Source organism: Microtus oregoni, unplaced genomic scaffold (assembly GCF_018167655.1).
Source record: "Microtus oregoni isolate MIOR12 unplaced genomic scaffold, Mior012 000012F_ref0000307, whole genome shotgun sequence".
Classification (NCBI taxonomy): Eukaryota; Metazoa; Chordata; class Mammalia; order Rodentia; family Cricetidae; genus Microtus; species Microtus oregoni.
Genome location: NW_024543071.1, coordinates 16,167,192 through 16,192,523, shown reverse-complemented (window position 1 = coordinate 16,192,523; position 25,332 = coordinate 16,167,192). Strand labels below are relative to the sequence as shown.

Below are 25,332 nucleotides of genomic sequence, written 5' to 3'. Positions count from 1 at the left end.
TTCTTGTCCTTAGGAAGCTTATATTCTAGCACATATGTTAAACACTGCGTCCAGAGAGTTGAATGACCATCAGATACGATGTGGTGGAGATCTGGCCAGGCCTTTGTACGGAGGAGGTAGTGAGAGAACTCATGGCCAAAAAGGGCTGTCCTGTGAGGAGGGCCCTGGGGATGGCTGAGGAGGGTCTTGAGGACAATGTCAGCCTGAATTCTGTCTGCTGCATCAAGCCTGTGAACAGCAGTCGCAGGGTGACTTTAGCGAGAACGAGTTGAGTGGGGAAAAGGGGAGCTTTGAGAAGGAAGCCCAAGTAGACAGAGTCACAGGAAGTGACCAAAACTGAGCTATGGAAGAGGACAGATTTTTCTCTGAAGGCAGGAGTAGCCCTAAATCTATCTGGGCAGGAAGACTCAGGAGCAGGGTTGGTCTGGGGCCTCCGGTGCCAGCACAGGACGAAACTGCAGCCGGCAAGTGAGGAATGGTGAGAGCCTCAGACGCTCTCTGCTAGGCCTAACCACGTTACAAGAAACATCAGTGATCCCACCAATTTTTTTTGTGGGAGTTTTCTTGCCCTGTTTCTACCTCTCTCTCTCTCTCTTTTTAAAATCACCCCCAGGCCTGATGGAGCTGTCATCTTCCTGGAAGCTGGCCCTGGGAGGGATGCCAGCTTCCCCCCTCCCCAGACCACCATCTCAGTCTTGATCCATGGGACCCAGGTGGGACAGGAGAAGAGGGAGAAAAAGGATGTAAAGGGAGACCTGGAGGACTCCTCCCCTTCCCCCTCCAGAGGCCTCCAAACAGCAGGGCCCAGTTTGCGTTAGGGAGCGGCTCAGATGATTAAGAATGGGGAGATAATTATGTGTCAAGATGATGTAGCCCAACTCCACAGTCGGGCCAAGGTAGCAAAGCAGCTGGCAGGCCAGTTAGTTGTCACAGTAGGAGCCTCGGGCATAGGTTGTACACACACACCCAGGTGTGTCCTTCAACTCTTGGGCCAGGACTCTGGGTAAAATGGAGACTGATCTGAGGGAGGGCAAAGTATTGGGATGGATGTTCAGGGACCAGACTCCAGAGGGACTAGAGGACCAGGTGCATCTTCCTCTGGGAGACTCCTACATGTAGCAAATATATTGACCCTCCTTTGACCTCAGATAGAGGGACATCTCCCTAGAAGTGTCTTATCTTGAGGCAAGATGGGCATCCCTCTGCCCTCCTGCTACTCTGGTTTCCACCTCACAACATGGCCCATTCTTTAGTTCTAACCACGTTACGGCAGTGGGCATTAGCAAGGTCAATACCTGCAGTGTGTCCTGGCATCAGTGCAGACCTTCCTTCTCAGCAGTAGTGACTGGTATCGCACTGGTAATAACCAGAATGTGACTGGCACTGGCTCTTGGAATGTGGACAGCATCACTGGTATCAGTGGCAACCATGGGGCTATCCATCGAGGGCCAATCAATTGGCTTTGACCCAGGGTTGAGGTGGGGGAAATGATGGAGACTGCTTCCCAAGCTCTGACCTGGGGAATAGGCAAAAATTCAGACTTTCTTTGGAGAAATGTGGCATTCAAGAAGCTTGAACCCTCCTCCTAGGGATCCAGGACCCTAGGCAGAAAGACCAGGGGGAGATAAAGAAAAGATGCATGAAGGCCCTGGGACACAGTCTGTCTGTCAGTCCAAGGAGGAGAAATTTTTATCAATGCCCTGTTGAAATCTTCAGTTCCAGCCTACGGTCATGAGCAGTTATATTAGAGATTGCTTCTCTGGGAATTTCTAAACATAATTCCCTGAATATTACACACCTTGTCTCTTGTGATTGGAAAACAGGGTTGTACCAGCCCATCTATAATCAGACTGAGGAACTCAAGCCAGACTGGGGGTGTGGCTACGTGGTAGAGTGCTTGCCTAACAGGCATAAGGTCCTAGGTTCAATCCACAGCCTGGCAAGCAGCTGCTTTTCAGTGCATTGCTGTCCACTGGTGGCACCGGTGAAGCCCAGGGAAGTTTGATAACTTATCCAAAACTCCAAATGCAGTCATATGGTGAGAGTCTGCTGATCCGTGGGAGGGAGGTGTGTTGGTGTCAGCCTTCCATGTGTGGGCATGCGGGGGGCCGTGGTTTTGTATTGCATTAATTAGGTGTACAATGAATTGTGCAATGGGGTGGTGCCAAGCTGGTGCTGTTGTGCATTTGTAGGCAGGACAGGCTGCATGGCTTCAAAAGGCCGAGTCCCGTCACTGTGTGAATAGCTCCCTTCTGCCTTGGATGCCACTGATGCTGGAAGAAGAGGATTGTTTCCTTGGTTAGTCTCCTCCTAGAAGTTCCCAAGACCAGTGCTCAGGTGACGCTTGGAGCACATGAGGGGACGGAGCTATGGGAATGATCAACACATGTTTAGGTGCCCTAAGCTGAGGTGGAGAAAGTTTCCAAACTGCGTATTAGGAAGGAAGGAGCAGGGATGAGTTGCGGTGTCTCACAGCGCTGCCTTAACTGTGAACACTGGACTGGAGTCCTAGAGCTGCTCAACTCTGTGACCTTGAGGAAGTCATTTCACCACCCCAGCTCCTTTGTCAAATGGGGTAGTAACAACCATTACTTCTTTTATTTGTTTGCTTTTTGAGACAGGGTTTCTCTGTGTAGACCTTGCTGTCCTGGAACTCACTATGTAGACCAGGCTGGTCTTGAACTCAGAAATCTGCCTACCTCTGTCTCCCAGGTGCTGTAATTAAAGTCCTGTGCCACCACCACCTGGCTCAACCCTGATTTCTTACAGAGAAGTTTCTAAAACCTTAGGTGTCTAGGCAGTCTTCTTCTTTTTTTAATTATTTATTTATTTATTAAAGATTTTTGTCTCCTCCCAGCCACCGCCTCCCACTTCCCTCCCCCTCCCCCAACCTGTGGGTCACAACGCATTTAGGGGCCAAATCCTTTCATGGGGTCACCTAAGACAACCAGAAAACACAGATTTTTTTTTTATGATTCCTAACAGTAGCAAAACTAGAGTTATGAAGTAGCAATGAAGATAATCTTACGGTTGGGGGCACCACAACATGAGGAACTGCATTAAAGGGTGGCCACATTAGTAAGGTTGGGAAGCGCTGCTCTAGGGTGTTGAGCCAGCTCCACCCTGGACGATGGGTCACAGTATACCTAGGCAAAAAATAGTCTAATAGGCAGGTTCAGACTTCTCGAGGAGGAAATGAAGCCGTGAGAGAAAGAAATCTATCTGGGCCTACACTCCCTAACCCCAACGGGGCTCTTTGTCACTCTGAGAGAAAATAATCTTGGAAAGAAGGAGGTAGCTGGCCTAACCTGCACGGTTGAGACACCTTTGTCTACCTCTCCCTGTCCACGTCATTCTGTGGTCATTCAATGGGCCGCTCGTCATGTTTCAGCTTCCACTATAGTTTTTCTATGCATGTAACTATGAAAGTCCCTTTGTTTTCTAATCTGGGGCCATGGCTCCCTGTCTTTCTGTGGCATTTCTATTCCTACATGCGAGTTTGTTTCTCTACCCAGGAGAACATATGCTTGTTTTCTGAACCATATATAATATTTCTATGGTTTAAGTAAGTGTATTGTGTGTGTGTGTGTGTGTGTGATGTCGCTGAGATCTTTGGGAGTCACGGGATGTGGGATGTCACATGTGGAGAAGGCATGCAGTTTTCTAGGTAATTCACCAGCTTACAGAGAGTATTACATGGCCATGCTGATATCAGTAGCCAGCAGAATCCTAAGCCGGACCCAGGCATGTTGAGAGTTCATGGTCCTGGGCATGGACCTGCATATAGTTTAGCCCCAAGAACCCACTGGTATCAACCTACATCTGTGGGCAAATCAGTGGGCTGCCCTACGGCTACCCCTGAGAGTTGCCAGGCCCCAAGACTAGGGAGACTGAGGCAGAAAACTAGTCCTTCCCACTCAGGCTGTGTGTGATGTGCAGCTCAGAACTTTTGTAGCTCTTTGAAGAGGAGCCTGGTCTCCCAGTTTGGGGATCTGGCCCCCGATCTACCTGACTGTCCTTCGGGATCTCTCAGTGTCTGTCTGTCTCTTATTTACTCTAGTCGAGGTATACCCTGATCCTGCCCACATTAGAGGAGGTGGAGGTTTGCATCTGGTCTGGACTTTAAGAGGTATGAGGGCTAGAGGGAACATGGTGTGGGGGTCAAAGGGGATAGCTTGGGGGTGGTGGCTAGAGACATGGGTCCTAAGGGCAGACAGCCAACTGGAGGCAGAGGCGCAGACTTTCCTGGGAGCCTTAGAAAGCTAACAGTCTCTCTGCCTGGATTCCTTCCACCATGGGCCACCGCAGAGGTTTGGGGCTGAGGCCTGGTGGCCCAGAGGGTCAGCCGCTCAGTGGATGGGGGCAGTTTTTCCAGCCCTTGGAAAAACAAAGAGTAGATCGGGTAGTAAAACAAAGGCAAAGGAGACCTGGAAGCACCTGACAGCCCTAATTCATCACGGCCCAAGTTTTTTCCTGTGTTCCCATTATATTTGTTTGTAAAAGTGGAAATCAATTTTGAAGGTAATTTTCTGGAAAGAATGGAAGGGAGGTGGGAGGGCCGGATAAGGCAGAGATGGTAAAAGGAAAAATTTAGGCCAGGCACAGCCCAGGGGCAGCTCTTGGCAAGGTGAAAGAAAATTGCATATTCAATCTCCATCCATGAATCTCCCTCACTGCTGCCCGCCTCCTGCTTGAAAACAATGAAGGCTTTTTCCCAGCGCTGGGCAGGGCCTCGTATCAGCCTCACTTTAACTTCAGGGTCATTAATTCCCTGATTATTGAAGGAGAGGAGAGGGTTGCAGCATCGTCAATTCCAAAGGCACCCCCCATGTGATCAGCCACTGGCTGGGGTGGAGAGGTGAGGTACTTCAGAAGGGGGAGAGAGGAAATGGGGGAGCCACCTGGACTGGGGGGCAGGAAGCTGGGAGGAGGGTGGAAGAGGCAGTCATTACTGCATACCTCTGTTGTGTTGTTATTGCAAATTAAAAGTAGCATGTTCCACTCCGCAGCTATCTTTGGGGAGGGAGGGGCACTGAGGGAGGTGGGGGATCTTATCATTGCTTCTTCAGCAGACCAGCGGTGGTGTCACCGTGTGAGGTGACATTTGAATTTACAATTCCGCTGAGAAAAGCCATTAATTCACAAATTAACATTTCTCCCTCTCCCTCTCTCTTTAACACTCTCTCCCTCTCTCACATGGATGTGCAAGCAATTGAAAAGACAAAGGAAATAGCCTTAAGGAAGAGACTTTACTGCTAGTCTGTCTGTGCTGAGATTGCTCCCCCTGCTTCCAGATAGATAAACCAATTACCTGAGCAGCTCGGCTCCTGGCCGCCCGTGATCGCCTCCTTTTGTAGGCTGCCTCCATGGCTGGCTTACACTCGTGTATCTCATTAATGGGAACCAGGCATGCCCTGGTCACCAAGCTCTTCCCAGATGTCCTTTGGAGAAACCATGGGAAGAGAAGCAGTGTGAGACCAGACAGGCAAGAGGGATTCTGGGGAAGAGGAGAAGCTGTCCTGGCCTTGGATCTCTGGGTACAGCTTGCTATGGTAGCAGCTTAGGGGTGGGTATGCAGGTGAGCACAGCTGGACCTGGGAGGAATGTGGGCTAGCATTTAGAGGCAGAGACGGTAAACTGAGTCTGACTCTCTCAATGCCTTCGGTCTTGGAGCTTGTTTCATGAGAAGGACACGAGGAAGTTTTGCTGACTACACACTGTTTCAATGGGACAGGATACAGCCTGAAGGAGCTGGGAGAAGTGTTGAGAGGGGGTCAGAAGACACGGTAAGACCAGACAGGCAAGAGGGATCCTTGGGCCAACAAGATGAGATTGGACTGATTCTTTAGCCTAAACCAAGCACCTGGGCACAATTGTGCCCACCGAATCCTTACACACACATGTGAGTGCACACACACACACACACACACACACACGCACACACACACACATGTCTGGGAGAGAGTTCAGTGAGAGCGAGTTGGTAAGAGAGGAGGATGCTATCTGACTGGTTTCTTAAGAATACCATAATCCTCTCCTACCCATAAGGAAGTCTCTCCAAGACCCTTGGCAGTCACTTGAACCCATAGGGAGCTTTATATGCCTAATCCTGTCTATACAGGCTTTGTTTCTCCCAATGCATACATACAAAAGTTGAATGTATAGATTAGGCACAGTTAGACATAAACAACAACGATGATAAAGCAGAACAATTTTAGTGATAGTTTGCTATTGTGAACATTAATCCGATAACTGAGACGGCCACTGAGTGACCAGCAGGAATACACTGAGCACAAGGATGGTTTGCTCACAGGGTGGGACTGAGCAGGCAGCTCAGTTTTATCGTCCTACCCAGAAAGATATATGACTGGAACCCTATGAATTGTTATTTCTGGAATTTTCCACTTGATGTTATTTATTTTATGTGCACTGGTGTTTAGCCATGGGTGCCAGATCCCCTGGAACTGGAGTTACAGACAGGTGTGAGCTGCCATGTGGTTGCTGGGAATTGAGCCCTGGAAGAGCAGCCAGTGCTCCTAACCACTGAGCCATCCCTCCAGTCCCATCCACTTAATATTTTTAGATGGAAGATAACTGAAGCCAGGGAAAGCAAAACCTGCCATAAGGGAGAAGTAAGGCTCCTTGTGGATCACGCTGGGGTTCTATGGCTTTGTGTGTGCTAGATGCTACCTAGCGTGTGTCACAGGCTCTGCCTCAGTGCAACAGGTCCCTCAGCAGTCCAGGAAGCAAAGCTCGATCATGGGAGCCCCCATCTAGGCAGGTGCTGAGGTTCAACTACATTAATAATTTATGTTCATCTCCAGCAAAGACTCCAAACCTGGCTACTGTCCAGTTCGAAAAAGAGTTAAGTTCAAAGGTCACTAAGACTCCAGAGAGAGAAACCCACTTATGAAAGTTCATTCGTAATTCTGATTATACGTTCTTGATAACCAAGGAAATGAGACTGGCTGTACCTGTGGCAGGTTCTTTTCTATCTCAGTTAGATCGCATATTTCAGCTGAATTATCTGGATAACATTGGCCATGAACCTGTGACTCTTCAGAAGCAAATGCAGGTTGTATTGATGTTTTACTAAAGCCTTCGGAGTGGGCTCTGTCTAGAAGTAGCTCGTGTTTTTTTTGTGGGGAGGTACCAAGTTTAACCATGGCTGTGCGGGATGGTCACATGCAGAGACTCGTAGACCTACACTAGAGATGAAAGTCACATTGGTATATTTCCCCTTTCCCAGCTAGTTTGTGGTGCTGTGGCTCAAGAGTGAGTTAAAGTATTCTGAGGCTCGCTGCAACCGTGTGCTTTCTCTGTACACTGACAGCAAGAGCAGGTTGGCAGCCCCAGGAGAGGAGGTACTGACTTGATGCAGAGGGCATCGTTTGGGTCTCTCTGCTCCTGCAAAGGCAAACAGGTCCTCCATGCCTTTCCTTATTGTCACCCTCATATCAGAATCTGTCTGCCATTCCTCATCTTCCCCTAGGCAGCTGCCCTCCAGCCCTGTAGGCTGGTTGGCTTCTCCTTCCCCCTCTCAGCAAGGGCATCCCTGGAGAAATCCCCTGCTCTCCTCCCTCTCTCCTCCCCCAGGACGGGCTCTTCCCTTCTCATAGCGAGGTCAAGGCTCTCCTTGACCCTGCTGCTTCTGGACCCACCTTCCTGGGTGCCCCCATCTTCTGCAGACCAATGGGCAATGGGGAAAGACAGGCAGCATGGAACCCCTGGGAATGGATCTGAAGAAAAATGAAGGGTTGAGAGCCCCAGGATGCCGACAGCATTCTAGACCATTGAGACTAGAGAGCGACCCTTCCTCATCCTGCCTTCCTCAGAGCCATGGCGGCCTTGGGGCTGTCTGAGATCTCATTTTCTGGCCCATAGCAGTGGAAAAGCCAGACAGGCTGGGAGAGGGTGGGGCCTGGCGCAGGGGCTGGGAGTCAGTCATGAGTCTCAGAGCCTAGTTGTGGCAGAGCTAGTAATTCAAACCATCCTGACCCTTCAGTGAACCCAAACCTGCTGACCTTGACAGCACCATACAAGAGTCCTCACAAACCTGCTGCAGGCCGGCCTGCTTTCCCTCCCTTCCTAGCGGGCCTGTGGCCTGGCTCCCAGGTGGCTCCGCATTTGGCCATCCTTATGAAATGTCAGCATCCCCTCCCTCCCTGAGGCAGGCCAACTTCAAAGCCCCCTTTGTGCTCATCTTTACTGGAGGTAGGACGTGGGCATCCCTTGGAGCCTGTGGGGGACCCTGGACTGTGCCTTCTCCCATCAATGGACATGCAGAATTTGTACTCCTTCCATTCTGCTCAATGTTCATCCCCAGCTTTCATGTGTACCTGCATAGTGTGTGCGTGTGTGTGTGTGTACACACACACACACATGTATATGTCAGGGTACATACAGGGGCAGAGAAGGTGATGGAGACAGAGCAGATGGGGGAGGAAAAGAGAAGCCAGAGGAAAACAGCCCCAGGAACCTGCATTAAAGTAAATGCAGGTTATGAAGTTTATGTTTTCCTCCTCTGGAGAGCTGGATTCCATCCAACAACTGCTCTAAGCTTGCCAACTGGTTCTAGAAGAAAAAAGTGTGGGCAGGAGAGCGAGTGAGCCAGTGACAGAGGGAGAAATGCACGGACACTGTGCAAATGCTCAGGTGGGCATGCACACACGCACGCACGCACGCACACACACACACACAGAGCGAGAGCGATTGAGAGAGAGAGAGAGAGAGAGAGAGAGAGAGAGAGAGAGAGGGAGGGAGGGAGGCTGAGGACATCTGAGAAGCCAGGACAGAGGGATGCAGATGGTATGATGTTTGGAAGGAGAGGCTCCAGCAGCCCCTCTTTCCTCCTCTCTCCAGGCCCACCTGCCATCTCTATTTCCACCTTGGGCAGTGTGACCAGCCCAGACACTTGGCAGTATGGGCACTGGGTGTCATGGCTGTATGGTAAACTGAACCAAAGACATTATGGACCAGCTGGGACAGCCAGTTTGTGGAAGGCAGTAAGGGACAGTATTGGGCAGTGGGAATGAAGACTTGGTTGAGGAAGGGACCAGAATATGGTACCACTAGTTCTCCTTGAAACTTACCTCTTCTTCCGATGCTGGTGATGTCCACATGGGCTCCCTGTAGCTACTGAAGACAGCTGGTCTCTTAGGGAAAGATTATTTGAGACCTTTGCTTTTCTCTGAGAATTCTTTTTTTAAAAAAATATTTATTTATTCGTTTATTATGTATACAACATTCTGCCTCCATGTATGCCCGCATGTCAGAAGAGAGCGCCAGATCTCATTACAGATGGCTGTGAGGCACCATGTGGTTGCTGAGAATTGAACTCAGGACCTCTGGAAGAGCAGCCAGTGCTCTTAACCACTGAGCCATCTCTCCAGTCCCCTCTCTGAGAATTCTTAAGGAAATAAATGACTGACAAGGTGAGGCCGTGAGAGATCTCAGAGGGACTTACAATAAGGGACTTAGAATAGCAGCCCTTCCAGACCTTCTGCAGACAGCACAGGGCTCACTCTTGCTTACTGTGCTCTAGGAATATGTGAATGGGCCAGAACTCATAACTTCGTTTATTATTTTTATAATAATATTATAATATTTATAATAATATTTTGTTTTTCATTAGCAAATATTAGTTATAGATAATGATGGATTTCAGTATATCTCATACATGTATATTTTTATTATATTCACCCCATAATGTTTTCTTATCCCCCTCCCTTCTTCTAATCCCCTCTTCCCAACCAGTCCCTTTCCTCTTCCATTGCCATGGTTTTCATGGAGGAGGAGGTTAGTTTTTCTGTTTTCTTCCTTTCTTCTTTCCATCCTCCCTCCCTCCCTTCCATGAGTGTGTGTGTGTGTGTGTGTGTGTGTGTGTGTGTGTGTGTGTTGTGTATAGTATATGTCTTACTGAGTTTAACCAGGACCTGGTTAAACTTTTGAGAAAAGGGACTGTCAGGGAGAATGTGGCTGAAAGGGAAGCGTGCCTTGACTCTGACCTGCCAATGAGATGTCAGCTCGCCACCCTGTCCCCATGTCTCTTCAAGTTCTGCCAGGTTCTGGGACAGAGGAGAATTAGGGGTAGAGTCCGCAAAGGCACAGAATGGACAGAAGAGTGGAGGTAGGAGAGAGGGGGAGGGGAGGCAGAAATTGCTGATTGTGGAGACCAGGGCATGCCGGATATACCAGGTGCTGAGTTAAGGCTGGAACTGTCCAGGGATGGCCGTGGTCCTTGCTGTCCCCTGCTCTCTCCTCTGCCCTCTTTATTCAGCCCTCCCCCTTCCCTCTACACATCTTTATTGGTTCTGGTAATGGCCTTGATTTGCATGTCAGGCAAAGCCTTGCTACACACACAAAAAGAAAACCCCAACCGTGGCGGTGTGGCAGTGTCAGCTCTCGCTGTTGTTCGACAGTGTAAAATTAAATTAATAAAGCCCCCAACACAGGAAAACATAACAGGAAATTAATGGCCTTTACTGTTGCTCTGATGCAGTCATTTGCAACCCTGCTTTCCGCACCAAAGACTTCATAAATGCAAGCAGTTTCTCTAAACAAGCATACTTAGGGCGGCCTGGTATGTAATTTTTCGCCTTGCTTGTGTCCTGAGAGTTAACAAAGCCCCCTTCCCTCTTAGCTTTAGAGAGGTTTCGGACCAGTTCTGACCCAACTGGAGCCCACCAGGCAGAAGGCCCCAGTCCCTTTTGGAGGGGGTAGAAGGAGAACTGGGGTTCAAACAGGGACTCCTCACTCCACAAGCCCCTCCTGCCCACTGAGGGTAAGCCATCAGGAACTCACCCCTAGTGCTCCTTCCTCCCATGGGTCTGTCGGCTCTCCCACCACCTCTATGTGCCCTCCCATTGCCTCTGGCCTTCATCTTCTTCTCCCCATTTCTATTCACTGAGCATCTCCAACTTCTTCATACAGAGGCCAAATGGGACTGGCTCTGCCTCAGCAGAGGGTAACTTGCAGGCTTTTCTAGGGTGGAAGAGAAAGCCAGCTTACCCAAAATGAGCCACGTAGCTGCGCTAGTGCAATTTTCTGGGGTTCTAGGCTCCTCTACTCCGTCTCTTTTTTTCTAGGTTGGCTATGAACCTTGAGGGCCTTAAATGATCATTTTCATGATCTCTGTGTCTGCAGACAGATTTCAAAGCTGACAGGCTATGAGCTGCTGTGGTCAGTAGGTAGGGTATTGAAAACACAGGAGTCCTCTTTGAGCTTTGTACCAGTGTGGGCCCCGGTGCCCACTGTGCCTGAAAGGCAGGGCTTCATAGGCTGGCCCTCGTGGCTATGCACTCGGGAGGGGTGCAGGGAGATGACAGAAAGACCCAGCACGCAGTGGGGCTCACCTTGGGACTGGCTGTCTCCAGAGACTGGGAGAGCAGTGACATGGGAGAATCCCAGATTTTTGAGGGTCATTGGCCTTGCCTGCCTTTCACCATAGAGCCCGCCCTTTCTGCAACTCCGCCTGCTGGACTACAGCCTGTGCGTGGACACGGGGCATAGCTCGAACAGTGCCCGCCGTTTGCAGCTATGCCTTTCTCTGCTTGAGGCACAGCATAGGACAGGAGCCCACCCCACACCTTTCTGGCTCTATTTTGAGTATTTACAATCATAACGTGCACAATCTAAGTTTCTGGTAAAATATTTAGAGGTCATAACATTTACCAGGACCACAGTGGATGGTGATAAAGGACCTCCATTTGATATCTGTCCTTCATTGTCCCCTCCCTTATTTCCACCCTATCTGCCAGGCTCTCAGCAAACTCTCTGCTGAACCCTGGGTGGATTTCAGTTTCCCTCATGATTCAGTTCCTCCGCTGGAAGGAGTCCCCTCTCCATCCTGATCACCTGTCTCTGGATTCGTGAGCACTGAGTCTCAGAGACAGTCCAGCCAAGGCCAGGTACGTTACTGCAGAACCTCTGCCCCTCTCCCGCCTGGAGACTCTACACCCATAACGTAGCCTAAGATTACATTCGATTTTTTAGCAGCCGTGTCAGACTCGAGCACATATTAAGCTCATGGTCAACTAAAACCTCCAGATCTTTTTCACATCAATTGCTATCCAGCCAGGTCCACCCATTCTGGACTTGTGTAATTGATTTTTTTTTTTAACCTAAACATAGGGCATTCCATTTATCCCTGTTGCATTTTCATCTTGTTGGTTCAGGCTCTTAACTCTCCTGGATGAAAATCACAAGGATGTCTTCTATATCACTGTCCAAGAAGTCCTGGGAGGTTTTTCCTCCTCTTCCTCCCCTCTTCATCTTCTTCCTCTTTCTTTTCTCCACCCTCTTTCTTCTCCTCCCTCTTCTTTTCATTGTTATTTTCCTTTCACATAAAGAAAGTCATGTGACAAAAAGTGAAGCCCTCCTCCCACACTTTAGATACCATCGAACTCGGTCGTCGCCAACTATTGCACTCTTCCTACCTGGCCCTGTCCCTGGGAAGGGGAGAGGCAACTTTGTCAAATGTTAACACATTCTATATCCATATGGTTTTCTTAATAAATTAGTTAAGAAAGAAAATATCAGTGTAAGAAACTGGAGCACCTGCTTTGGAAAGATGCATGATTGACTTACAGAGAAAAATGGGACAGCTCTTGACTTCAAGAAGCTTATCATCATCTAATTAAGAGACAGATGCGCATATGCCAATGTGCACGCATCACACAGGAAGAACATGGCTGATGCTGTGATCATGGCAGGATGGCTACAAGGAATGTTTCAAAAGACAAAACAGAGTTGTATCTTCCAGCAAGGCAACTGGGCACACCATCATGGCGGCAGGGGTGGGGGAGCATTTTAATGTGCCACAACTTACTCTCAGTGAGTGTATTCAGGTTCCGGGGTATCACCTTTTCTTTTCTAGTCCCTGCAAATCGGTGATTTAATATTCGGTTATTTTCAGAAAAATATCCAAAGCCTAAGACTGAATGTGTTGCAGTGTCATTTGCAAAATCTTCTGAAAACCACCGTCTGGACTCAAGGACTCAGCAATAGCAGTTTTAGTATCCTTGGTTCCACTTAGTTCTGAGGTCTAACAGTGACCTGAGAGAGTTAGCACATGGGAAATGCCCTCCCTCTCCAGCTCCCTGGGCTCACACTGGCCATTGTTGCCTTTTCCTGTGGAGATAAAGACAAGCTAGGAGTTCCCTCTCTTCTCCTCTGTTCCTCTCTTCTCCTCTTCTCTTCTCTCTATCCCTTCCCTTCCCTCCCCTCCCCTCCTCTCCTCTCTCCTCTTATCTCCATCTCTTCTTCCCAAGGTTTGAGCCCGGCATACTTTCCTTTGCAACCCTCCTCTCAGCAGAGGAAAACCCCTCTGCATTGTCTCGGCTCCTTCTGAGTCTTTGTCTTCCTGCGGGCATATGCTACTCACATCTCTCTCCTTAGTTATGGTCTCTCCTTCCATCTGCTTTGTACCCTTTTTGGGGACAGGGTGCTTGTGTCTGACTGTAAATGCAGTCCATGCTCATTGTAAAATATTTGGACAAGGCAATACATTTCTAAAAAACCCAAAAATCTATAAGCTCATCATTGAGTGATAACCAGTGTTGAAATGAGGTGGTATTTTGGAGCCTTTTCCTCCTATACATGTGCAATTTTAGATATTGTAGTTCTTAATTAAAGCTGGAGCTGCTCTGCACACAGCTCTGTGTCTTGCTAGTTTTACTTAACGTTATATAGTAGCATTTTCACATGTCATTGCATATTCCTTGAAAACATGATTTTTTTAATGGCTGCATAATCTTCCACTGTTCAATGTACATGTCCTTTTAAAGTCTGGGCTCATCATATTTTAAAGCTTAGTGGTGTGCGGCAACGGTGCTTTCCCTAAGTGCCCTTCTCGGTCGCCCCCCCCCCCCTTACTTCATCAGGGTTTAAGCTTATGGAGGCAGAATTGCATCTTTCGGAGCATCTGTCATCTGTGGGGTTATATCTTCGTTTAGAATCTCTTGACGTGGAGTTTCTTGTGTGTTTTCTCTTCCTGTGGGATTCCGCTGATGTCCCTTTCCTTTGCCTGCTTTAGAAAGGGTGGCTTTGCCCCCGATCCCCATCATTTTCCTTTAATCCATTTCTCCTTCTTGGCCAGAGTCAAGGGATAGGACAGGTGATCATCTCTGTGACACAGAAACGCTACCTAGCCTCTCTGAACCTGCGTTTTGTTTTGTTCTGATTTTATCTCTAAGATGGAATCAGATCAAAGCATCTTCAGGACACACTCGGCAGCTGGAAAGTGTGAGGGTGAGGCCACAGTGACGATGTCTATCATTGCTTCTTTTCTCCGTCTGAAAAGTAAAATGGCGGGGAGGCAAGGCCAGGGCTCATCCACCTCTGCTCTGGAATCTGACCAGTCAGCCAGCATTTGAGATCTCGTGCATCAGTCCCGATGCTAGGTTTACAAAGACGAGGAAATGCGGAGTCTCTGCTTTCAGAGACAGCTCAGTAAAGAGAGTGAGCATGGCAATGTAACTGTGTTGCATGCAGAGGTTACTCTTGGCTCTGACGCTTACTGGCTATGTTAAGTTAGTTGTTTGGAGCATGGTCACTTGTCTTTGAAAGCCCTCAGTTTCCCAGGTTATGAGCTCAGCTTCCAGCGGTACAACAGCGAGGCTCTGCCTTGTCTGCTGTCAGTCATTAGCTGCCTCTATGTGACCTTGGGGAAGTCCCTCGACTTCCAAACTTCTATTTTCTCACCTGTGACATGGCTATAATAAGAGAAGCTCCCTGATAAAGTTTTTCTTATGAACACTGAATGTGTTACTACAGTAACAATGTCTGACATGCACCGATTACACACTTAGAACATGCTATTGTTCTATGAGTTAAATCTACGTGTTCCTGTTAAGCATGGGGTTTGGTATCATACCAGAATCTGGGTCCATGTTATTATTATTGCTACAGCAGAGATTTGGGTAGATAGCATTGGATCACTGAGAGGAAAAACCAGTGTTGCTGTCGGATAACCCCCAGCCTTTTCGTCTGTATCTAAGGAAACTCAGTTTAGAAAAGCTCATGGGATTTGTCCAAGATCGCAAGGAAAGTGAGAGCAAGAAAAGTCAAGACTCAGCCTGGGGAATGTTACATCTATTCCAGAGCCAAATCTTGCCTTAAGGGTGGTTCATCTATTCCAGCCTGGTTTTAAGGTCCCTAACATAGTGTCCCCAGAAGTAAGTAGATATGGGTAGCCATAGCAAGCCTGAGGCAGGGATACTATCAGCCACCCGAGCTTCTCACCCTAAGGTGAACTCACTCAGTGTTTAGAAGTTGGGTGTGGTTAAAGGTTTGCCAGGGCTAGTGGGCTGGGCCGAGGGCGGGCTCTCTCCCTCTCTCTCTCTCTCTCTCTCTCTCTCTCTCTCTCTCTCTCTCCCTCTCTCCAAAGTCTTATTATCTAGCTCAGACTGTCTTGGAACTCACTCTGTAAACCAGGCTGAGCTACACTCACAGAGATCAGCCTGCCTCTGCCTTCCAAGTGCTGGAATTAAAGGCAGGCCCCACGACTCCTGACTTTCCAAGGGTGTTTATCATGACTTCCAAGCTTGATTTGGTGTTCGTGGCCAGACCAAACTTCAAGGTTGTCCATCTTAAGGTGGGAAGCAGTGGGGTACCACATCCTATCTCCTACCCAGGCCACTGCAGGTCACAGTAGCCCCTGTTCTCTCTCTCTCTCTCTCTCTCTCTCTCTCTCTCTCTCTCTCCTCCCTCCTTCTCTCTTCTCCCAGGCTTTCCTGTCTTCTCTTCCCATCTCTCCCGTGTCTGTTTTCCATTTTCTTTACTCATTTCCTCATGCCCCTTTGTTTTCTTGGCTTCTTTCCCCTTCCTTCTGCCTCCTCCCTTCATTCCTTGCTCTTCTCCCAGTTCTGGGGAGGAATCTCATCCCCGTTACACTATCAGATGGGGCCCCCAAATGGCAGCCCAAATCTGTCCAGGTCCTGCTGTGCCATTGCTATGGGGGGTGGGGCTGGGGCTGCACAGGCAGACTGCCCTGAATGACAAGAGGGATATTGATCGCATTCTGAACTCAGCCCAGCAGATAGAAGGTAATTAATGACTCCATTTGCCTCAGTACCGGGGAGAACAATTGAGTTTGAAACTGCAACAACCGGCAGCTGGGGAGACTGGGGGGACAGGCTGGGGGTGAGCCCTTTGAGGGGGAAGAATGTGGAGGAAATAAGGTAGAGGAATAAATTTAATGCACCTGCCCCAGCCTCTGCTGTTTTCTTCCACATTCTTTGCCCTTCTGTACCAGTTCTTGCAGTCATGTTGAACTTTTCCACAGCTGTTTCCTTGTTTGTAAAACTGAACGGACGGGATCTCTTTCTCAGGTGCTCGGTGAGGGAGGGCTAGAGGCAGCGTGTGGTAAGTGCCTTGAGTCTGTCCATCCAAGAGGACCTGAAGTGAGCAGTAAATGATGGTTGTGCTGAGAATGGTCGGACGACAAAGGGAAACTCTTCCGGCTTTAGATACAGGCTTTGCTACTGACCAGCCTCTGTTAGACAAAACAGCTTGCTCTCTGGGACTTATTTCTTTATCTGAAAAACAATGATGATGATGATGATGATAACAAAGAACCTAGTAAAGTTGAACAGATTTAATAAGTTTAAGCAAAAGCGTACTGTTTGTTCTCCCATGACCACTGCACCTTTGTGTTTGTTCTTAAACAACTAAAGCTCAACACTAGAATGCTTGCCTAGCATATTCAAGGCCCTGAGTTTGATCACCACCTCTAGAAGAAAAAAAAGTTAATATTTTTTATATTAAATTAAATTTTATATTAAAATTTAATATAAAAGCTATATAGTTTTTTTCCTATGCTAAAAAGTTTCTTGGAAGTTGGAGAGATAGCTCACTGGTTAAGAGCATGTTCAAGGTCCAGCCCTCAAACTGAGCATCTCACATTGCTTCTAACTCTAGCTTAGGGGGAGCCCATGTTTCTGACCTCTGTAGAACCTACAGTCACATGCCCATACTCTCACACAGGAAAAAAAACATGCCTATATAGCATTAAAAACAAAAATAATTAACCAGGTGGTAGTGGCAAACACCATTAATCCTAGCAGTGGGGAGGCAGAGGCAGGCGATCTCAGGGAGTTTGAAGCCAGCCTGGTCTACAAAGCAAGTTCCAGGACAGTTAGGGCTCTTAACACAGAGAAATCCTGTCTCAAAAAAACCAGAATAATTTTAAAAGCTCAAATCAATCCTGTTTGTTGGGATTTAGTGCACTGTCCCAGCTCACCTCACCCTGAGGGTATAGACTTTAGGAGCCCTGGTGCCTTCAGACAAAAGAAATTGTTAATTCTGTCCTGCTCCCATAACCCACCTCTCTTTTGGTGAGTGCATGGCTCCATCTACCTCCTTTCCTTCTCATTGACCACTTTTGGAATCCAAGTGAAGGTAAACATAGGGAAGAAAGGATACGTTTCTCCTTTGTCTCCAGCCCAAGTCGTGGCTCACTGAGCTGCTGAGACCTCACTGGACGTTCCCATTTGTGACTGACCAGATTAAGGGTTCTGGCCCGGGGTCCAGTATGAGATAGTGTCTGCTCCAGAGCAGCTCACGAACAGAGGAGGTGATAGTATTGATGGGATAAGGCTGTTAGGAGGTGTTCAGATGGAGGGATAAGACATTTCCTTCTTTTTTTCCTTTTTGTGCTGTGCTGTGTGTGTGTGTGTGTGTGTGTTGGACATTGAACCCAGAGCCTTGAGTACATGCTCCATCACTAAGCCCCCCTGCTAGTCCTGAGATATTTTTAAATAAAGATCCTAGAGGTAATATATGCCATTGCACAAAGCCTAGACCATGGCTACAGTGAGCATGTTGCGGGCAGTATTCCAGTGGAGATGACCTTTGCGTTCATGGTTGTTCTTTACACGGAGGCTTCCTACTAGAGAGCTGAGTGGGCAGTATTGTCTTTCAGGTCAGCCTATAGTTTAACTGTGTGCTGAAGGACTTCCTTGTGCTGGGGTCCCTGGTGACTATGCCCTAGAGTTGGCCCCTAACCCTTACACAATCTGTACTTTAGTGACTCTGAACCTTAGTTCTCTCAAAAGTTAAAAGGGGATTAGCTCCTAGCAATGTTGGGTAATTGTTTGGAAGTCCAAATAACCCAAGATCTGTGAATAAATAAGAAATCAAAGAAGATAATATGGGCTTCACTAATCCACCTATAGCCTGTCCACCCAACTAGTAGAAAGAACCCGAATCATCTAAGCAGTGTGTGCTCAGCCAGCACACACCACAGGGATCAGCCTCACTATAGAGAAAAGTACCAGCAAAGAACTGGGGATGCACCCTGAATAGGGCCAAGTGATGCTTGGCTGGACCCCTGGCTTCAGTACCTAGGCTTCAGAGTAAAGTAATTTAGAAGGCAAATCTCGTATTAGACCGGACTCATATCCTGACTATCATTTACTAGGGGCATGGTCTTTAATAAGCTACTTAATGTCCTTTGTCTTGGCTTCCTTATACATAAAATAAGTGCCGAGGAGTTTATTTCACGGTGTTGTTGGAAGGATTCAATGAACTCTGAAGCACAAAAGCTTTGCTTTTTGGTCTTTGGTTCTTTTAAGATAGGGTCTCACTAGATAGCCCCTACTAGCTTGGGACTCACAATATCCCTGCTGTAGCCTCCTGAATTTTGAGATTCTAGGCATGCATTGCCATGTATGTTTTAGAATCCTTTACATTATTTTGTTTGTTTGTGTGTTTGTTTCATAGTCCTGGAGACGGGATCGAGGGCCTTGAATGTGCTGTGTAAATGCTCCCACTGAACCACAGCACGGTCCAAGGGGCTCCTGACCCTTGGGCAGTGCTAGGGTGTCTGGCAGGGGCCAGGGGAAAGCAAGATTGACTCATCCGTGGGAACTGTTGTGCCAGCACCCAGACATTTCCCACAAATGTTGAAGGAAACCAACAATAGCATTTTCCACCTCTCTCTAAAAGCATAGCCTGAGACTTGAAAGAAATATTGTAAATAGGGATTGTTCCAGAAAGTTCAGAACATACAGACATCATACTTGAGCCTTCTTGACACAAGGAGTTCAAATATAGACTCATGTAGACCCTGAACCCTGTCCTGGAGCAGCTTCTGCCACCTGCTCTAGGTGGCAGCCCTCTGATTTCAAGGCTAAATTCCACCTGGACTAGGAACAGTGTTTTCTGTTAGCTTCAGGCACTGCAGGTAAGTGGGTGGCATTCCTGAGGCAGGAAGGACTTCCAGGGGACCTGAGGTGGTGCTGCCAGAAACTAACAGGCAGTAGGACTGACTGACAAACAACAGCATGTACTTGTGCTGGACCAATCAGGTAAGACCAGCCAGTCTAGAAAATTTCTGCCAGGGGTCTCATTCTGAATACTGCAATGGAGAGTCTCATTCACTCATTCATTCAGTCAGTAAGTCATTCGGTCAGTCATTTAGTCATTCATTCATTCAGTCAGTCAGTCAGTGAGCACCTGCTATGTGTCATGCCTAGCATAGAGTTACAGAAATCCATGGTCCCTGCCCATAGAAACTTCTTGGGAGGGGACTTGTCTTTGTGATTGGTGTTACCTAACTATTCTTCTGTGTTCCTTCCCTCTCACTCAAAATCTTAGGTCAGGACACAATTCTGACTGCCCATAGTTTCACAGCTTTGCCAGATGACCCTTGCAGTGGCCTCTTCTCCAGACTGCCTGAGTGCTATCTCCATGGCTTCTGGGAGGGCACTCCAGGTGGCAAGCACTGCCAACCGCTTTCTTTTACTCCACTTTCCCACCCTCTTCTTTCATGCTCTCTCCCCCTTTTCTCCTCTTCCTAGCCTCCCAGCTCACCCCCTCCTAGCTCTAGACTCTCTCCAAAGCTGGACACTCAGCCGCAACACCAGGTTCCATCCTTCTTGCTAAGCATCTTCACGCTGTCCAGCACCACCTGGTTTCTGGTGTGGAAAGTCTCTTCCTTTCCCTCTCCCTCTTTCTGCCCTTCCCCTGCTTTTCTGCTAGCTTCTTGCAGAGGCTCCTCCTTGCACCTTCATGGTCCATGGCCCCTCCCACCCCCTTTCTTTTCTTCTGTCCTCTCTCTCTCTTTCTCTCTCTCTCCCTCCCTCTCTCTTTCTCTCCCTTCCTCTCTCTTTTTCTCTCTCTCTCTTTCTCTCCCTCCCTCTCTCCCTCTCTGTCTCTCTCCCCCCCACACCTTAGCTCCTCCCCCTTCCTTCATTGCCTTCACAGAGCACAAAGTGACAGCCCAGGCCTGTGACTAAGTTGGAGGGAAATACCCTGCCTCCCAGCAGTATCTGCACTCCTCTCCCTGCCCTGTAGCTCACTTACCTGACACAGACACAGACACACACACACACACACACAGACACACACACACACACACACAGACACACACACACACACAGACACACACAGACACACACACACACAGACACACACACACACACACACGTGCCATGAGTCCCTCTACCGTACTTCACTGCTCATCAAAACCCCCCCTTTCCAGAAGAAGATGCTTCCTCTGTGGCCTTTCTTTCCACTCGGGGACTCCCTCGGGACTCCTCCAGCCTGAGGTCAGAGTTCTCTGCCAGCTTTGTCCTCTGGCACCAGCCACTAGCACGTTCTTTCTACCTGTCTGCCCTACTTCCCTTCTCCCCTTCCTCAGTCTCCACCTCCCAGTGCCTCCTCTTCCAGCAGTGAGCTTCCTCTTTCCTTCCCTTCCAGCCCTCCCCTGCTTTCCTTTGCTGCCTCTGTAACCTGTCTTACCACCAGGGCCAGTGTGTACAAAAAAATAAATAAATAAAAAGGTCAGTGAGCGGAGGGAGCAGCAATAACCCCTAAAACAGTACTATCAGTGGAACATGATTGATCAATTGAATTCCATAGCGGCTGAAAAATGTGGGATTAAGTAGTGTATTATACGCACAATGAGTTGAGGCATGATGTTCATTTCAAGTTCATTTCGCCGGCCTCTGCCACCAGATCAGGCAATCAATAGGGGCAGCAGATATCATATATCACCTCTCTGCGGGCTGGGGAGAGAGCGCCATAATCTCTCGCAAATTTAGAGTGACAGATTTGTCAAGATCTGAAGGGCCCCTGAATAAATGAAGGCAAAGAGACTCCTCCAGCCAGTGACCTGAGGACAAAGCTTTAGTTCAGCTCCTGCACACACACACACACACACACACACACACATACACACACACACACACACATATCTTGGTCACAGGGTGAAGCAAGCCACACACAGGCATGTACACAAATCCACACAGAGGCATGAAATGCCTCTTGCCACGTGTGTGTGCTCACACTCACACACATATTTGAATGCATGCTCACAGACAAATGTACCGTCTGCTCCCTAGAACCCATTCAGTAGGCGCAATAAATACCAAGTCTCCTGATGCTGCTCTCACGGGGCCTGGCAGCAGGGCTTCCCTGGAAAGCAGGAGGGCTGCAAGCAGAGACAGGCACAGTGGGCCATGGTGACAGGCGGTGGAGGTGGGGAGATATGCATTCTGGAAAAAGATGCTCGCGGGAGAAAGGGGGTATGGCTCGCGTTACTTGTATGCACGCGTAATTCCAAAAAAGATTCCCACTGTCATTCATACTCATCGAGACACTTATTCACCCAGATGTTTATTACGTTCACATATATATGCACAGAGAACACCCACACAAAAGGGGAAATGAGTATACTGTAGTCCAGTTTCCCTACAGGGTCACACATGGTTCCAGAACCGTGCAGAAAAAGTACAGCTACCAGGTCTTGCATCCACAGGAACACAGGAATGCCACCAAGGCTGCCTCTGCCCACCTCAGACCCATCTTTGTGTGTGTGTGTCTCTCTCTTTCTGTGTCTTTCTCTCTCTTTTTCTCTTGTTCTCTTCCCTCCCCTCTCCCTCTACATATTTCCTTTCTCCCCTCCTCCCTCCACACTCTTTCTTTGCTCCTGCACAGTATGATGGGAAGATGGGAAGTCCTTTTGGAAAGCAGTGCCTTTTGCTCCATCTGGGCGGCCAGCGAGGGAGGATGGCTGTAGATTGAGGTTAATCAATATGTAATACTTTCTATGGTCTCCCAAATGATACTGTACGATGTTACTGTATATAATGCGATATTGATTATATCATATCATATAATCACCTATAAACTGATATATATAACAGTCCCAGAAGAACACCCTGGGCCCTAAAGCACAGGCTGGCCCCAGGTCCAAGGCTCCCTAGCTTGTCATGGGCTGAGGGAAGCCAAGGGATGGAGGGCTGGGGCTGGAAGACCAGGAGAGTTGCTAGGTGAGGGCTCAAAGGGGCTGTGGGGCAGGTGTTTTGTTCTCAGTATGCTCTAAAAGCTCCAAGTGACCCAACACTGGAAGGCGGGGACAAAACAGGGCGATGGACAGCAAACGAGGACCATGGAACCTCACTTGGAGACCAGACTGCCTTCTGGCTGGAAATGGGCTCTAGTGGTCACTTTCCAGTCCTTTTCCCATGGAGCAAGCCTTGTCTCTTGTTGGAAACCTGATGGAATAACCAGGTGTCCAGGGAGCTAGCTCCTGCTGAGGCCTGAGCCAGGACCCTCCAGGGGAGAATGGTGCCAGGTCACAGCAGTTTGCATGTTCTCTGGAGTCTGTCCAGGGTGCTAACCGTACATGGCTCCTCTGCTCTGTCTCCAGCCCAGCCAGGGGACCTCAGCTTTGCTCTCAGAACCCTTCCTCCTTGGGAGAAGTTAATTACTTTCCCCCATACTCTGTGTTATACTCAGCTTCAAAGATTTGATGATTTTCAGCCCCTGGAATCCGTTGGAACTGAAATTTATCTGAACCCAGTTCAATTCTCCACAGTAATGCCTGTCTGGGAACCCAGACCTAGATGACTCAGGCTGGGGGATGGGTGGAGGTCTTGGGGAAAGAGAGCCTTGAAAGCAGTTTCGTGGGACCCCCAGGCTCCACCTCTGCCTTGAAAGCAGCTTCGTGGGACCCCCTGTCTCCACCTCTGCCTAGTCTTTCTTATCCACACAGCTATGATCTCCCTTCTTTTTCTCTTCTCAACTCTTTCAGGGCTCTGACTTCCTCAGCCAGGTCTCTGAGGAAGGGCCAGACTCTGGCCTCTAGGCCTAGGCCTCCAGCCTCCTCCTCTAGTTTATGGACTAGAAGTAAGGGACCTTAGCAGAGGCACAGTGCCCAATCATTTACCCACTGCATCCTTCCTTGTTTCTGCTGGCCTCGTGCTCATGCCTTAAGTGTCTATGTGTTCCCCAGATGTATCTGAGGGCTCTGTCCCTAATGGAGACTCCCAGAGCGGTGTGGACAGTTTGCGGAAGCACCTGCGAGCCGACACCTTCACCCAGCAGCAGCTGGAAGCTTTGGATCGGGTATTTGAACGACCTTCCTATCCAGATGTCTTCCAGGCATCAGAGCACATCAAATCAGAACAGGTGAGAGGGGAGCTTCCTGTTCACCCAGAACAGAAAGGAACTGGGTGGAGCACAGCCCTTCTCACACCAAGCACCCAGCACGGTGTGCGTTCATATGGCTACTATGTGTGCACTTTGTGACCGTGATAGCACAGACCACTGTTAAGGCATAGCTGAGAGAAATATGTATTCCACTATGTAGTTGCTGAAAATGATGAGCTCTGGTGAAAGGATGAATATTATCTCAATTCAGAGTTTCCAATTCCTTATGAAGGGCAGTGCAACATTCCACAGTCCCCCACCCTAGCTCTGCATTCTGTGACCCTGGTACAAGGACAGAAATATCCCCTTACTCCAACCCAAACAGAAATATCCCCTTGCTCCAACCCGTGCCCAGCCCTCACGAGGTCCTACAGAAAGTCAGTAAAGATCCTCTTGTCCTGTGTCAGAAGGAAAGCCCACCTGGCTGCCTTCTGATGCATCTGCCTACTCTGAACCCAGACCAGCCGCTGGTTGTCTTAGTTACCCACCATGCCCACAGACAGAGAAGTGCACAGAGCGCAACACAGCCTGGAGCACATGCCACATCAGCAAAACACACCACTTGGAAGCGTATCCCCAAGGACCTCCCATTTCAGGGCTAGCAGGATTGCTCAGAGAGGAATGGCACTTGCCACTCAGCGCTGTAAGCCTGGCAGCCTGAGTTTGGTCCCGGGACTCATGTAAAGGCGGAGGGGAAGAACTGACTCCACAGACTGCCTTTCACATGTGTGCCATGGGATGACCTACTCCCCACCCTATAATTTTTTTTTATTTTAAAACTTAAAGAAGACTTCCCATTTCCCATTACCGTACCCGCTCTTTCCCTGGCATGCAGCTCTAGCTATGTAATTCAGCCGTGCTGCAAACCCCGTAAGTGTGCATGCTTCCTAGGTCACTCGCTCAACACTCCTCTAGCACACGCCTCCACCCGCACATCACCATAGCCCCAGCCTGCCTACATACGTGACCTAGGTCAGGCCTCGGAGTGCAGCAGAACACAGCCTGCTGTGATTCTCACGCTTGCGTGCTCACACACACATACACACGCTTGTACACTGGCAAAGCCCCTCAAGCTCACATAGCACACTTACACTCAAAGTCTCCAACAGCTCCTAGCCTCTCGACTTTCTCCCCGCCCGGCCTTTTATCCCATAAGCTGTTTGTCTTCATAAAACAAAAATCAAAAGTCTTTTTAAGGTGCCCTGAGCCATAAACCAACAAAGGAGGAGCTGGCCGAGGCGGGCGGCTCAGTGCACCCTCCCCAAGTCCCCGGCTGTATTACAATGAATAACCTTTATTTACTTTCATTAGACTATTAAACACCAGCACAGTCATTTTTCCCCCTGAAACTCAGAGCAGGGCCCATAAAGCAAATCCGAAGCCTAATTGAGTTCATTTTAATTTCTCTCCGATCACAGCGAATTACTCTGGTGATAAATCAGGGGGCAGCTTCACCCCCAGTAGAAGGCCTAATTTGCAGCTAATTACAAAACTGATTTCTACAGGAAGATCAATACGAGAAGGAATTGGAAATGACGAGGCAATCCCGTCCAGCCAGAGAGGGGAGGGGGTCCTCTGGGGGGGCCAGGAAGCGGAAGGAAAAAAAAACGGACCCGAAAGAGCAGAAAATCAGTTTTAATTTAACGTAATATTAATCAGAGCAACTTTTCCTGCTCTGTGCAGGCTCCTGGGCTGCCCAGCTCCAGGGTCTGGCTTGGTGGTGGCTGCAATAAAAAGGCAATTACCCAAGTGTTTCGGGCAGGACACCCTTTCAGACTCAATGGCTGGCCCCCTCCCACCCTTCTGTTAGCCATGTGGACTCTCCCCCTCCCCAATTTCATACCCCAGTGCACAGGCAGAGAGCAAAGGGCCCATGGGGCTGTCTTTGTTTGT

At 48.8% G+C, this 25,332-nt stretch overlaps 1 protein-coding gene across 9 annotated transcripts in view; it reads left to right on the top strand.

Annotated features, from left to right (window-relative positions):
* The window catches only part of Pax2 (paired box 2), an 83,634-nt gene that overhangs the window by 40,819 nt on the left and 17,483 nt on the right, over positions 1 to 25,332 (top strand). For 6 of the 9 annotated variants that reach the window (XM_041661477.1, XM_041661480.1, XM_041661479.1 and 3 more), the window contains one exon: positions 23,243 to 23,418. In XM_041661477.1, coding sequence (XP_041517411.1) covers positions 23,243 to 23,418 — 176 coding nt within the window. Of the gene's footprint in view, positions 1 to 4,060; positions 4,130 to 23,242; positions 23,419 to 25,332 lie in introns of all 9 variants that reach the window. The other 3 variants (XM_041661474.1, XM_041661476.1, XM_041661478.1) reach the window with 1 other exon arrangement.